Raw genomic sequence first — 14321 nt, forward strand, 5'->3', positions numbered from 1 at the left:
TTTGGCTGGCGTAGATCGTTTCCCCCTCCGAGACACCGAGTTCTTTGGTTCGTTCCGTTTGCTCAGGCGCACGTTTCGTTGCCGCGCCGAACGCTGAGTTGCTCGACGCTCTCCGTGTGATAGGTGGGCGCAAAGTCCGATGCGGGGCGCCTCGTAAGTGATCCCTGCGCCGTAGCGCATTGTCTTACACCCCTTGGCGGGTCGATGGGAACGCTGTCGCGTTCCACTCTTGAAGGCGAAGCTTAAGCGTCCTCCAATTTTTTTCCCGTTGCCATCTTTGTGTAATATACTGGAAGTAGTCGGACAAACTTGTCAGCAATCACACAAGCTGTGCGCCTTGTGTGACCAATGCCGACATATTCTGGGCACTTCAAGATGTGCGATTGTTCAAGGTATGGCGTAACGAAAAGTTGCAGCACTTCGTGCACTTTCTTTCGCGGAAGGTGCTTCGCAGCCGTTTCGAAAGCCACAATTTTGTCCAAAAGTGCCGAGAACATGCGATTTGGATAGTGCAGTCCACTTTTTTCCCCATTCGTACAATATAGCCAACAAAGGATCCCCTTTGTAGGCAACCTCAGCTCGAAGCCTTTCTTCATTATGGCAAGGTAGCGACTAGCTCGGTGAGCGTCGTTACTGTTGGTTTGTGTTGAAGCACTTTGTCTCTCCTCGGTTACCTCGTCAAGGGCACCAAAATCTTCATGAGCAGGCAACGGTGACTGCTTTTCGCTTTGAAGAATTTCCATGAGCTCCATGGTCACGACATGCAGGGTCCTTACGCGGTCTCTTTGCAGCTGGCACCATGACCATATAGGATGGATAGAATTCGAAAATGGTCGGTACAGCTCCCGCAAGCTACTTCCGTATTTGGCATCCGGGAACATAATCGCTTTCATTGAAATGTTTGCTACACACTACAGTTGATGCGGACATGTCGTTGATGACGAGATTTTCACGGGAAATGTTGTTTTCGCCACTTCGAGAACAGTTCCGCATCGCTAGGAAATTCGTGAAAGGAAACGCCGGGCGTCTTCCCCTACTGAGATTAGTAAAATGACACGCAACAGTTCACCATGGTGACAGTGATAGCGTTTGAGGTAGCAGAAAAAAAAAAAACCTTTCGCGTTTGCAACGATCCCACGGAGAAAGCTAACAAATTTAGCTGCAAAAGCTGGCACACAATAGGCAGCACGTGAGGGATCGGCGGCATAGGCATCCTGGGTCAGACGCCGCCGTCAAGCACAGAAGTGAGGTAACTGCGCCAACAAAATCAGACCAGGGTTGCAGGGAGGAAGCCAACGCTCATATCGTGGGCATCAGCGGACAAGTCTGACGAACGTTGTACGCGAAGAAAGTGACCAATCGGGACAGGAGCTACTCAAGAAAATGGTATGTAGAACCACCGCGCGTGCCTGCGTGCGGCAGACACGTTAAGGTTGTAGCGACCTCGTGCGGCGAGCCATCGAGCTACTCGTCAAGAAAATGTTCCGTGTACTCCCGTCGCATTGCGACGGGAGTACAGGGAATTAACACGGGAGCGGAGGAGAGAGTAGAGTCCGGCCGTGCCGCGGCGGTGTTTTCATGGCGCATGCGCGTCTTGCATATACGCGTGGTGTAGGGTAGCGCGCCCTTTTTCTCCTTCCGTGCGCTATTTGACTGTTCGGCTAAAACGCAAAGCTTTTGCGACATGGCGTTAACTTCTCCTGACAGCCAGAAGATCGCACTCGTATTGCTAGTGCGTCGGCTACGTCGGAAATGGAAGCGGACCATGTACTACCGCGCTCAATATGAGTTGCAACGTCGGAGCGCTGACCGGAGCTCGCATTGCGACAACACTCGCTAGGAATTCTGGGAAAAAAATTGAAGGACGCTTAAGCTTCGCCTTCAAGAGTGCAACGCGACAGCGTTCCCGTCGACCCGCCAAGGGGTGGAAGACAATGGGCTACGGCGCAGCGACTACGCGCCCCGCATCGGACGCGGTGAGCGTCGAGCAACGCAGCGTTCGGCGCGACAACAAAATGTGCGCCTGAGCAAGCGACGCACGCCTGAGCCTTAGAAACAGCTCGTTTCTAAGGCAACACCGCGTTCACTAGAGGCGCTTTTGTACCGCTTTGAAGCATCGAACTCGTGGCTCGATAGCTGGAAGAAGAAGAGGCTTGTTCGAACGGCCACGTTTGCGATGAGCTCCGCTGATAACAGCGCATCGGCCCTTGGCCGAGGATCACACCCACCGTCATCTACCGATTCCGGTAATTATAAAGTCGTTCTTCCTCGTCTGCCGACTGGCAACACCGTCCTCAATTCAGTTTTCCTGCATGCTGACCTGGCAGGGCGGCCGTATCGAGCCCCGGACTTTCGCGATGCTCTCCTTTCAGTGCTAAATGCAACTGAAATACTCGGCGCTGGACAATACCAGATGAGCCATTTGTGGTTGGTGACATGTGTTAATAGCATCGCGAAACAGAAGCTTGTCGACAAAGGCGAGTTGTTGGTGAAAGGCCTCAAGTGCCTTGTCATTGACCCGGAATGCAAGAATATCAAGATGAAGCTTCTTTGGCTTCCCCCACACCTCGAACAGAGGCGGATTGTTGAAGCGCTAGAGCCATATGGCACAGTGCTGTCCATCACGAGAGAAATGTGGCGGTGTGACGGCATGGAGGGCTGGCAAATGACTAACCGAGACGTGGCGTTCACATTGAAAGATGGCGTTTCTGCCGGTAATCTGCCTCATCTGTTGAGCATATATGGCCACCAGTGCCTTATCTTGGTACCTGGCCGACCACCACTTTGCCTCCGGTGCAACAGAGTTGGGCATATCCGGCGACAATGTCGAACACCACGCTGCAGTAACTGTCACCGTTACGGTCACCCTGCAGATGCATGCGTCGGAACCCACGCTGACAAGCTTCGTGGAAATAGACCAGCTGAGGCTGATACCATCACCGATCATCTCATGGACGTGAGCGAAGTTGTGGATGCAACTGGAGAAACACTCCCTGAGACTCATCGACAAGAACAGATTAAACCGTCATCGGCTGACATTAGCCTCAGCCAGAAGCCTGCGAGCGAGGAGGAGACTAAGGCACCTGACGACGAACCAACTGTGTCTTGGGCAGAATCTCCACCAGTTCAAGATCGCCCACTGTCAGTGGAATCTGGATCGATGTGCGAGACCGCCAAGAAGCGTCCAGCGCCATCCGACAATCCATCGCCCTCGGCAAAGGAGGCTCGCGTTCCCAAGGTGTCAAAGTTGACAAAACCGCTCCGGGGAACACCTACACCTGCTGATGTCCCTTGTGTTAACGTGCACCAAAAAGTCCATAGTGCATCACCTCATCAAGAAGGGAGTGGTGCACCTCTGGAGCAGTGTTTAGACGCTGCACCTACATAGGTAATCATGGCGGGCGCTCTTCCCTTCCATTTTGGCACTTTAAATGTCCGTGGCTTACGAAGTAAGCGAAGGCAAGTACAGCTTCTTCATTTGTAACGCAATAGAAAATTAGATATTGCTGCTATCCAAGAAACAAAGATTGAATCCGACGAAAACACAGAAGTAGCTCTATCTCCATTCATGTCTGACTATATTGTTTGTGTCAGCCATGCAGTAGGCGTTTCCGCAGGCTGTATGTTATTTGTTAGCAAACATTTACAGTGTGATTTCCTACATTTGTTTACAGATAGGGAAGGGCGCCTAATCTGCTGCGATATTGATATCAGTGGCACGAGCTTTAGATTTGTGTGTGTTTATGCCCCGAACAAGTTACGTGAACGCGAGTGTTTCTTATCTCTAGAAAACCATTTCTGTACTGATCGTGCATTGGTCCTCTTTGGAGACTTTAATTGTGTATGTAACGCGCAAGATCGTACGTCACTGAAGCTGCGACATGATCCAAGTAGCGATGCGTTGCAACGCCTGATATGTGATTATCAGCTTGTGGACATTGAGGAAAATGAAAAGGCGGGATGTCGATATACGCACTTCCACACTCTAAAAACTAAGGGAGTGCCGGGCACTCTCTTTGAGGGAGTAGCTGCTTGTCCCATATTTCACTCTCTTTTCGAGAGTAGATCGACCCTCTTTGAGAGAGAGTAGGTGAACTCCTCCTGACAGAGTTTTGTTACTCCACCGCAAGGCATTGCTAGTACTCTTCCGCAGAGTGATAATACTCTTCCCACAGGGAGTGCTAGTACTCTTCCGCAGAGTGCTAATACTCTCCCCGCAGGGTTAATAGTACACCGCCAGACCGAGTACTTCTACTCCTCGAAACAGAGTGCTTGTACTCCTTCAGAACAGAGTGCTAGTACTCTTCCCAATACCCTCTTAGCCAAGTCCTGGTCACGCATGCTGGCAGGAAATCAGATCAAATTAGGGCCGCTTGATATACTGTTCCCTAGGCGGCTCCTCAGACACTGGCCCGATTCCAAGCGGCCTTCAGAATAGGCGTGAGCAAAGTTATGCAGGATTTTAAAGTCATTTTTTCCTGGCTATTTGCTGCCTACCGTGAGGCGTGACTGCTCTGAAGCGGCCTATGCGTATGCGTCACGAACGCCACTGAGGAGAAAAAAAAGCGAATTAACACTTAATTTGCAAATATCTTCGCAAATTTCACAATCAGGAGTCACACAATCTAATTAGAATACAATTGTCAAGGGAATCACATACTTATCAAGAATCACAATGCTCTATACATCATGTGAATTCGAATCCGCGTACACTCGCATTTGTACAATTCAAAACACACATCATAACCGTGACACCACAGCGCCGCCACGCCCAGTCGTGTTCTTTTAGAGGTTATATATATGCCAAACGTATTTGATGAATCGGCTGTGGTGGGTGGGGTTTCTCTGCAGTGTGCTGTGCTGTTGTCTACTGGAATACGTGTGCGTTTGCATCATTTCCATTCCTTGCTACGACTAACGAAGGAAGACAACGTAGACGACAACGTGAGAACTATTCACGGCTTGTCGTCACCGCAGGAAAATAACAAATGTGCCGTTCAGCTCATGATCGAGTGCTTCTCCAGTCGATGTTCTCCAAAATACGCGGATACAAAGTATTGCGGCAACCATCCACGTATGTGAATTTAATTGGCGCGTATACTGGTGAGCAACTGCGACGCCAGTACCAGGCATTTCGACGTGCCTCACGCTGCCGTGTAGGCGTTCTTTTCAAGTGCATTAGTTTAGAGTTTGGTTCAGTCCGCTGTGAGCTGTTGTCCTGCATTAGCAGCGGATCGTTAGCGTTTTGAAGCACATGCATTCCAACATTTGGAGACTGCTTATGCCGATAGCCGCGTCAAATGCATTGGCACGCATGTTTAAATGACTAATGTGTCCACTTGTTACGCGTGCACTGCTCGTATCCTGTGGCAGTGCTCTTTCTAAAAGCTTCGAAGGCCATCTACACTCATGCGTGTGTTCAATTTATATATGCACAGGATGGACTTGCCGGCTAGTTGGTTGAGCATTTTAGAAGAAACAGCGCAACACAAGGACGACGCAAAAACATGCCACACCACGAAGCGCTGGTGTGGTTGATGCTTTTTTTCGTCCTTGTGTTTGCGCTGTTTCTTCTCCCACGATACAAGCACACCACAGGTACGCGAAAGTTTTGGAGCATAAGTGGTTAACTCTGTTTTCCCCGTTTTCTCTCGGTGTCAATGGCACAGTGCGTTGCCCGGAATTGTGCACGCTTACCCCCATATGCAGAAATGCATCATAACTTGAAGCCCATGCTTGACTTGATCTAAACGACGCAAGTCGTGAACGCACCAAAAGAAAGGCAGTGAGCGTCTTGGGGGACGTTCGCACCAGGCGTCGTTTATATCAAGTCAAGCATGAGCTTTGTATTAAGATACATTTCTGAATACGGGGGCTAGACATCTGCTTCTTCCAGAAAATGTCGAAGAAGCGCCCGCCAAAACCAGGCACATTCGTAAACTTAACTAGGCAATACGAAGCTCCATAGAAAAAAAGAAGAGTGGTATTAAAAGCTTTCAGTATTTTTCTTTACTCCAAAATAGTAGCGCTCTTGTGGCTTCACTGTACAGAGATAGTGCAGCGTTAGCTAGAAAGCATGAATTTCCTAACTCCATGCCAAAATAAGCTTGTAAAATTATTTAGGTGCTAGAATCCAGGGTTTGTAGCGATCCTTGAAAATCCTTTATTTCTAAAATGCCATTTTCAAGGCATTGAAAACCCTTGAATTTTTAGAAGTACTGGAAAGTCCTTAAACTTGTACACTTGGCTAGACTTAGCAGACATTGCCAAGCGCTTTTTTTCCCTTCTGTGACACTCTTTCGCATGTCACAGAAAATTGTCTCTGGAGGTAATAGAAGGAAAGCGACATCCTTAAAGTTGAAATTACAAAGGAGCTGCAGATACCAGTTTTATGCACATGGAACCGGCGACAAATGTGCTTGGAGGAGCAGAAGCAGGAAGCTCAACAGTTGAGGCATTCGGAGAGAAGCCGTGAAGAGTAAATTGAGAGCGACAGACACAATAAAAAGAAATTAGAAATGACTATTGCTTATTTGATGGTGAAAAAAGCTGAGGCAACAGATGACATCACATACACTGTCAAACCAAACAGTATTCAAAAACTGCAAATGTTGCAGGTCCAAGTAGTTAATTGTGCTATTGCAGAAAAACTGAGCGCTTTCTTGAAATGCTTCCTTGTGTGCGTTTAGTGGTCGGCGGTGAAAGGCAAATTAGCAGTCTTTCAAATGTTTGAAATCACTGAAATGCGATTTGTTTTGTTTTCTTTTGTTTGCATTAAAGTTAACGGTGTTCTTGAACAAGTTATTGCCTGTCCAAACTACTACACACATTGCACGAGGTCCTTGAAGTTACTGTGTCGGGGCCTCGAAAGTCCTTGAAAACCATTGAATTTTTTTCTTCAATATTGCTACGAACCCAGTAGAACAACTGTCATGGAGTAAAAACCTTGGCTGAACAGGGGCTTATACGCAGAGCACAGGAAGACTAGAAATGCAGTAGTAGGCATAGAGGGCCCTGAAAAAAATGTGCCACATCCGCTCGTCTGCCTTATGTTTCTGCACCGACTGTCGCATTTTTAATAGAAGTGCACTTCCTGTTCTACTCCAATCAACGCAACATTACCAACTCCAGGGTGGGGCAGTCCTTCAGCCAGTGCAGAACTTTTTCTGTAGATCCGAGTCAGCTCTGCCATTTTTCCAGCATTGTAGTACAAGATTTGTTAAACTGGTTTAGCAGAATATGAGCAGTATACTCTTAAATTAGCTGTTTATTTGTATGCACAAGTTCAGGTCCTCAGTTTGGTTTCATGACAAATTGCCATACCTCAATAGATACAAGAAACAATTTTATTACAGTTTAATAAAATCCAAACAGTAATAATCACAACAATATAATGACATACATTTGTTTTGGTACGTATACAGCCCATGTCTTGGCAGTGTATAAATTCAACTATACACCGCAAGTACTGTGTCCTGACCACTATTATTCACATGTGTAAAACCATCACAGCAATTCAACAAATATCACAGTAATTAGTGACATACACTTTGTAACTGCTTTACATGAGCATAATGTATACAAATGGTCCCTGTGTACCTACACATGACTAGTGCCACCCGAGTACTATTACTCACAGGTGTAAAACCAACAAAGCAGTTCTTTAAAAAATATCACAGCGCTTAGTGACGTACATGCTGTAACTCCCTTGTAGAAACTTAATACAAACACGTGAGGACACAGAAAGCTAGCAGTGGGCATACATGGGAATACCACCGCCTCAATACTAATTCACAAGTGTAAAACCAACCAAGCACTTCTTTAAAGAATATGACAATGCTTAGTGACATACATTTTCTAACTAGCTTATATAAGCTTTATACAAACATGAGAACATACACAAAGCTAGCGGTGCACCCGCATAGAAGTGCGGCCATCTGAACACGATTATTTGCAAGTGTAAGCTCAACACAACAGTTCGTTATAGTGACGCACATTTTGTAACTGCCTTATACAAGCTTAGTGCAAGCACAAGAATGCAGAAAAATATAAATTAAGATCTTGCTCTATGCATACACAAACAGATCAACACAAATGGTAAACACCGCTTTGAAGACAAATGTGACTGTGGCAAAGCGCAGTGCTGTGCCGGTTGAAATTGCCACTCACAAAAGTATTGAGCAATGCTTAAACCACAGGCAATAAAGTGCTGAAAGACTGCGTCTCTAACGTAACTATTTTAATTCAAATTTCTTGAATATAGGGCTCGCTTGCAGATAAGGCATCTGATCCAACTGACCTGATTTTACACCTGCTACATGCATACAATGCACTCAGATATAACTGGTAATAATAATTATAAAAGGCATTTAAAAGCTTGATAGTATGATGAAGATGCATGACTAGAAAAGTTCTGTCCCCCTCGTACTTGTTAAAAAGGTGTAAGTACGACACATGTTATTTTTTCCCTCAATTTTTGCACTAATGGACACCCGGGAACCTCGAACCGACACAAAAAAAAGATACTGCTATGTTAATAGTGTTATGAATAATTTTTTGTGAAAGCTTTTTTACAGACAAGTTGCAGTCTCGTTTCTGGAGGTTGAGCTGTATCTTGCAAAATAACTTGAAAAGTGGTCACATGGGTGCATGACACTATATCATAATGTGTTTCAGTTGACTCTCTTGCCCTACAAGTCGCTGCTCACTGTGGCCAGTGATGCAACAGCAGTGTCTGTGTGATTTTCATCACACTTCTGTCCTATGCCATTCTTACCAGAGTTGGCGGCACATAGATACCCAAATTTCGATAGTGTTGCTTTCTCAGGTGGTTGCTTTTGATTTGCTCAATATCAGTTGGCACTTCAGCTGCATCAAACTTCTTTTTTACCTCTTCAACAACAACATCAACAACAATCTTATGACACATGTGTTGTCCTTCTAGTTGCCTACAAAGACCAGTCAATCTAGCAACAACACTGACAGTCTCTACTATCTTGTAATGGGGGAGAGGTGTGTCCCACCATGTGTTCCACATTGTTGTCACTATGTGGGCTGGCTGGGGAGGCAACAACTGTAATATGTTTGCATTTGCATATATTAAAGTGATGCTTGTACTGTGTTATAACACCTAACTTAGTCTTGCACTTGCTGCACAATAACACTGGCTCACAGTCGTGGTGAAAAGCTTTTGTATGTTGAGCAAATGAGTTGTATCCACTACAAAAAAATGTCAGTGATAGCACACATGCTGCTCTACCAGGCCTGGTGTGGTTCCTTCTGACACTGCTGCTGATGCTGGCGCGCTGCTGCTTGCCTCGTACACTGTTGCAGCTGCAGTAGACGTGGCAGTCTCTGTATCTATTGCTGCCGTGTCATCTGTCATGGTAACTTCCAAGTGGTACCGGGCTCACTTCTGCAACAGAGATGTTGTTTGCCCCTTGAGGGCTCTCATGATCAGGGCCAATAATTTCGTAGGCATTGTCTCCTGCATCGAAGAACCAATAAGAACAGCATGAATTAATAAACATAGCTCTAAAAAGTACGGACATCAAGACTTAACCACAAGCTTTGCACATAAGTGACCGGGCTTAATGAATAATACTTGCAGGAGGAGTTACAATTGTTTGTGTATATTGCAGTAAAGCCTCATCAGAAGATATTCAAGAGGCACGGGAAACATGTCTCTCGAAACCAAAAATTTTGAGAAACTGAGGAGCCAGACTAGATCACTTTATTATGCATCATCACTAAAGTATGTTTTGATATATCTGAAGGAATAAATGCTCAGGGTGGCTTAAAGGGCCCCTAAACCACTTCTCGACATTTTTTGAACATTTCAAGTAAACACGCGTATCGAAATCAGAATGCCGTCACGATCGACGAAGCCAAATGCCAGAGTGCGTAGCACTGCCGGAGCACCACAATATGAAGAAAATGACCCCGTGCTCCTCTCTGGACGTATCCTGCACCCCCCAGTTTGTCCTGACGTCACCAGGCTGTCTCTGATGATGTCACCAGTTTCCGGTGCTGTCGATTGGTCGAACGAAAGTGTACGACTGCCGGCAAGGCCTGCAAGCAAATACACACACTCCTTCTTCCTCGTCGCGTTGCGCGCGATGCCATTGTGGGCAGCCAATGGGGGCAAAGAACAGAAACGCCAACAGAAGGGTCTCCCTACGAGGCTCTTCAACACGAGTCACCATATAGTTCCGTTGTATTAGCGCCACCCCTCGCAGGACGACGGGCCAGCGCGGCAGCAACAGAGCTCTTTGGTGTTGGCCTGTCCCGGAACATTTGGAGGTGTACTAGGCAAGGAAAAGACGATACTGTCCATATGGCGTGTACCAGATGAAAGAGTAAAATGATTGGGGACTACTTTTCGATAATCAAACACACGTAGCTCCACTATTACTGCACCGTTTCGAAAAATTCTCGTGGCTACCTGTTCATTGCCTTATTGTGTAGAACTGCAACACCGCAACTAAATTTCAACCTCGGTAGTTTAGGGGCCCTTTAAAGAAGACATTCACAGCTTTTTAGTGACTGTAGATTGTGTTAGCTTCCTTCCCAACTTCTGGAATTTAAACACTTCACTTTGCAAGCCTTGTTGCTCGCAGTACCTTTGAGGTGCTCTTAGACGCTCGTCAGCTTCAACTGCCGACACTTTCTGCCCTGCACTCTCCTCGTTGCCCTCCTTTTCTGGTTCATGCTAAAAGAGACATGCACGATTTACTTGTGTAAGGATTGTGTGATCTTTACGCCCTTCGGAGCACACAAGGTGCACAAAGTGAATGTGTCTGGGTTGTGTCCCTTCGAAGTAGTGAATACTTAAAAAGTCATCCTTAGTAACAAAGGTGTCTCTTGTATACAGTATGTTAACGTGGCAAACATCGGAAAACCAACCAAACCATTTTCAGATGTCTCTTACAACCAAGTGCATCTTGTAATGAGATTCTACTGTACTGAATATTTTTCAACTATGGATCATCTGCATGTACATATAGTCACAAAGACATGTGTGGAATGGCGAATCGGGAAACAGTTCGTACTCTTACTTTTTGTCCCTAACATAAGCAGCTGATAACAATATGATAAAAAAGCAGGCAATGAGGCTAGAATGGAACATAATCCTTCAGCTCTAAACAGTTTTTTGGGCCCACATCATTCCCTCATATGACATAAGAAAACAACTTCATTGAAGTAATGGCTGCATGTGATCTGAGTTGATTGAAACAAACTATACGTAAGGTTGTCCTGTATGTAATTTTATCAGAGTGCTTTTTAGATGTCCTGCTGGTGATCCTGGCTGCGCGATGCTTCTCATGCTTTTTGGCACGATTCCTTTTTTTCCACTCCACTTTTTTTTTCAGATTTTCTCCCCTTTCCCTTCCCTTTTGTGTAAAATAGCACACTTGAAGTATCAAATCTGTTGAACTAACGTGTGTATCAAACCTGTTAACATGTGTGCTTCTCTGTGGTCTCTGTTGTATTTTTGCGCTGCACAATTCAAGATGAAAAATGGAACGTCCCTGCCTTTAGTTTAATTGTGTGTGTGTGTGTGTGTGTGTGTGTGTGTGTATATATGTCTCTCTCATGTTTTGAAATATATGTACATTCAGGAGTGCCTGCATGCGCTTCTCTCCTGCTCCAGTGACGAAAAGGAGAGCCTGTTTATGTACCATAGTAAAAAATTCAAAGGTTTTCGCTGTGCCCATTACATCCCTTATCATATGGATCTGTCACAATACAGAGTAGCTGTGGTCCATAATACTAGCCCATCCCAACATAATTATAAATTAACACATACCGACATGCTGCGAAACAGCTGTTGCAAAGCCGCTGGTGAAAGCAATTTCCGCAGCACTGCAGTGGTACAGCCGAGTTCCACCTGTATAGTGACAAATCCATATGCGTGTTAGCAACTCAGTAGTTGCTGATGGTTTCATAAGCTTTACACTACACAATAAAGTAATCTAGACAACTTTGTTGGAACAAATGCACATAATTAGGACACCACTTAAACACTAACACGATTAATTGCCCCCAATCTCTCACTCACTCAGGGATAATACTACTGAAACATCGGTGGAGAGCTCAGATTAACACAGCCCATAAAGGACAAGCGTTCTTTGAGGAAAACAGCTATAACAGCGGTTAGTTTTCTTGATCATTTTATGTGGTAGCTTTGATTTAAATGTCATGTAGTACTATAATATACGAAGTGCCGCATTTCTAGCAGCAGAAGGCGTCGTCAGGCTCATGGTACAACAGATTTTTGCACTGTTTGTCAGTGAGCCGACACATACGAAGAAAACCGAATTCACACATACATATACAGTGTCAAGTGCACTTCTCCTTCTGAAAACGCAGCCACCAGTTCCAATGTTGCTGAAAGGAAAGGTTATATAAAGGGCGAGACTGCATCGAACTGCCACTTATGACTGTAAATGTATGGTCTGCTGATTGCAGAGGTACTCACATGCTATTTCTAGTCTCTTTTAGAAGCATTACTAAAGAATAAATTAAAATCTATTCATAAGTCACGAATTTCATGCATCCACAGTTTGGCTAAATAACCTGTGAGAAAAAGACATGTTTACCTGGAATAGCAACCTTTTTTCCTGCTGCAAAACTTTCCTTCGAATTAATGAAATAACTTTACAGCGTCATAATGCGTTTCTCGCAACTACTTGCCGGCAGTGGCGAGTTAGTGTTTATATCCGACTCATTGGGCGACAATACTGCCAAACACAAATGCTTCACGAACACGAGAACACGGCCCTCGCAGAGAATAGCAACCATATATGCCTCTGTGAGACATGATCGCACCTTTGTGGTCAAAATGTACATTAGAACGACATCACCATCTCATTTAAAAAAAAGCCTCCGTACAAGGCAGCCGCCAACTGCATAATGTGAAATTGCAACTGATGTCCACTTACTGGTGGCCTGTGTTTGAGTCACTTTTGGCAGTTGACTGGGTGCTGAGAAATGCACGTCCTGGGTTGTCCCTGCAAAACATACAGGGTTATGTCAAATGTTGAAAATATATATATGCCGGCATTTCATCAGTCGCAAAACAAACGAGTAAACTAATAAACAACTGTAATGTAAACAGAGTACACATCATAAGATAGGCTGTCAACTGTTAAAGCATTACGCAAAAAACCTGATGCATAGGAAAGACTATATGTATACACACGAAACTGACACACAATTTAATTCACTCTAGGTTTTTTCGTGCAGTATATTCAAATTATTATGTCTCGTGGTTAGAGCAAAATTAGTGTAAATTACGAACTAAATTATCTACCCTGGAAACGTTTTTTCAATATGCACCTGTGCGCGCTTCGAACAAGTAGTGTTGTAAAATTTACGTACATGGCATTTAACATAGTTGCTGAACACGGATTTCCTTTGCCCTGTGTCGTGTACAGTGAGCTACATATATCTGCCCCCCCCCCCCTTTTTTTTGTACTAGCCATACTGCGTGCCACTGCACCTATACGCACGTGAATAAACCTCACGACACAGAAATAAAAAAGCGCCAATCACCCATGCCTGCATGTTGTAGTGGGCCTAACCTAACCAAGCATGGGCTGTTGCTTTTTATAGTAAACACAGGCACCATGCTCATTGCCAGTATGTATCATGTCGCTAAGCAAATATGCAATTTCATAGTACCACTATTTTTTTATCACATGAATATATCTGTTGAGAGGCAAGACAAAAAGCAGTCACTTCTCAGAACTAATCAGCTTTCTTAAAACACATTTTTAACTTTTCAATGACACTTGCTGCTATGTGTTTGTCTCCAGAGAGCATACTTGATTTGACTTTCCAATCAGAGACATTACATAAATATACCATGTTACGATGACTGCCTGGAGCACGTGAGAATTTTCATCTTCGTGTAACATACTGTATCTTGATTTTGTTGACATTTGGTCAAATGGTACACCCAATATACCCACATACTAGTTTTCTTGTCCAAATAACATGCCAATGTATTTTGATTTTTTGGCATTGGCTCCTCTGCACTACGTGAAGTCGCGCTGCACTGGCTCTTTCACATCCTCGTGTCGTTGCAGCTGCCTTCATGCGTTATATAAAGCGGGTGCCTGAAAAATATCGTATGCAAAAGTCAACACAAGGGCATGGTGCAAAACAACATCAAGACAGTCAAGGCCATGGCAATAAAAGTCATAGAAATGCATGCAAAACATCCAAATGACTGCAACAGTCAACTGCTAAACTAACTTCAATTTTTAGATTTAAGCAAAAAAACAAATAAACCACAATTCATCCTTGTTTTTCAT

At 44.8% G+C, this 14321-nt stretch overlaps 2 protein-coding genes across 3 annotated transcripts; one reads left to right on the forward strand and one right to left on the reverse strand.

Annotated features, from left to right (window-relative positions):
• The first annotated feature begins 2413 nt into the window (after positions 1–2413).
• Positions 2414–3388, forward strand: LOC142567758 (uncharacterized). The gene has a single exon (XM_075677929.1). The coding sequence runs from the start codon at positions 2414–2416 to the stop codon at positions 3386–3388; it is 975 nt and encodes a 324-aa protein (XP_075534044.1).
• A 5110-nt stretch (positions 3389–8498) lies between these two features.
• Positions 8499–14112, reverse strand: LOC142567680 (uncharacterized). 2 transcript variants are annotated; one of them, XM_075677853.1, is made up of 4 exons: positions 13981–14112; positions 12945–13013; positions 11810–11890; positions 8499–9487 (listed from the first exon to the last, which is right to left on the reverse strand). In XM_075677853.1, the coding sequence occupies exons 1-4, from the start codon at positions 14027–14029 to the stop codon at positions 9375–9377; spliced, it is 312 nt and encodes a 103-aa protein (XP_075533968.1). In that variant the 5' UTR covers positions 14030–14112; the 3' UTR covers positions 8499–9374. The 2 variants fall into 2 exon arrangements, 1 of the variants encoding a protein (XP_075533968.1); XR_012825212.1 differs by lacking the exons at positions 11810–11890; positions 13981–14112 and having other exon boundaries at positions 12945–13457.
• Between the last annotated feature and the right edge of the window lie 209 nt (positions 14113–14321).

This window comes from Dermacentor variabilis, unplaced genomic scaffold (genome assembly GCF_050947875.1).
Source record: "Dermacentor variabilis isolate Ectoservices unplaced genomic scaffold, ASM5094787v1 scaffold_14, whole genome shotgun sequence".
NCBI lineage: Eukaryota > Metazoa > Arthropoda > Arachnida > Ixodida > Ixodidae > Dermacentor > Dermacentor variabilis.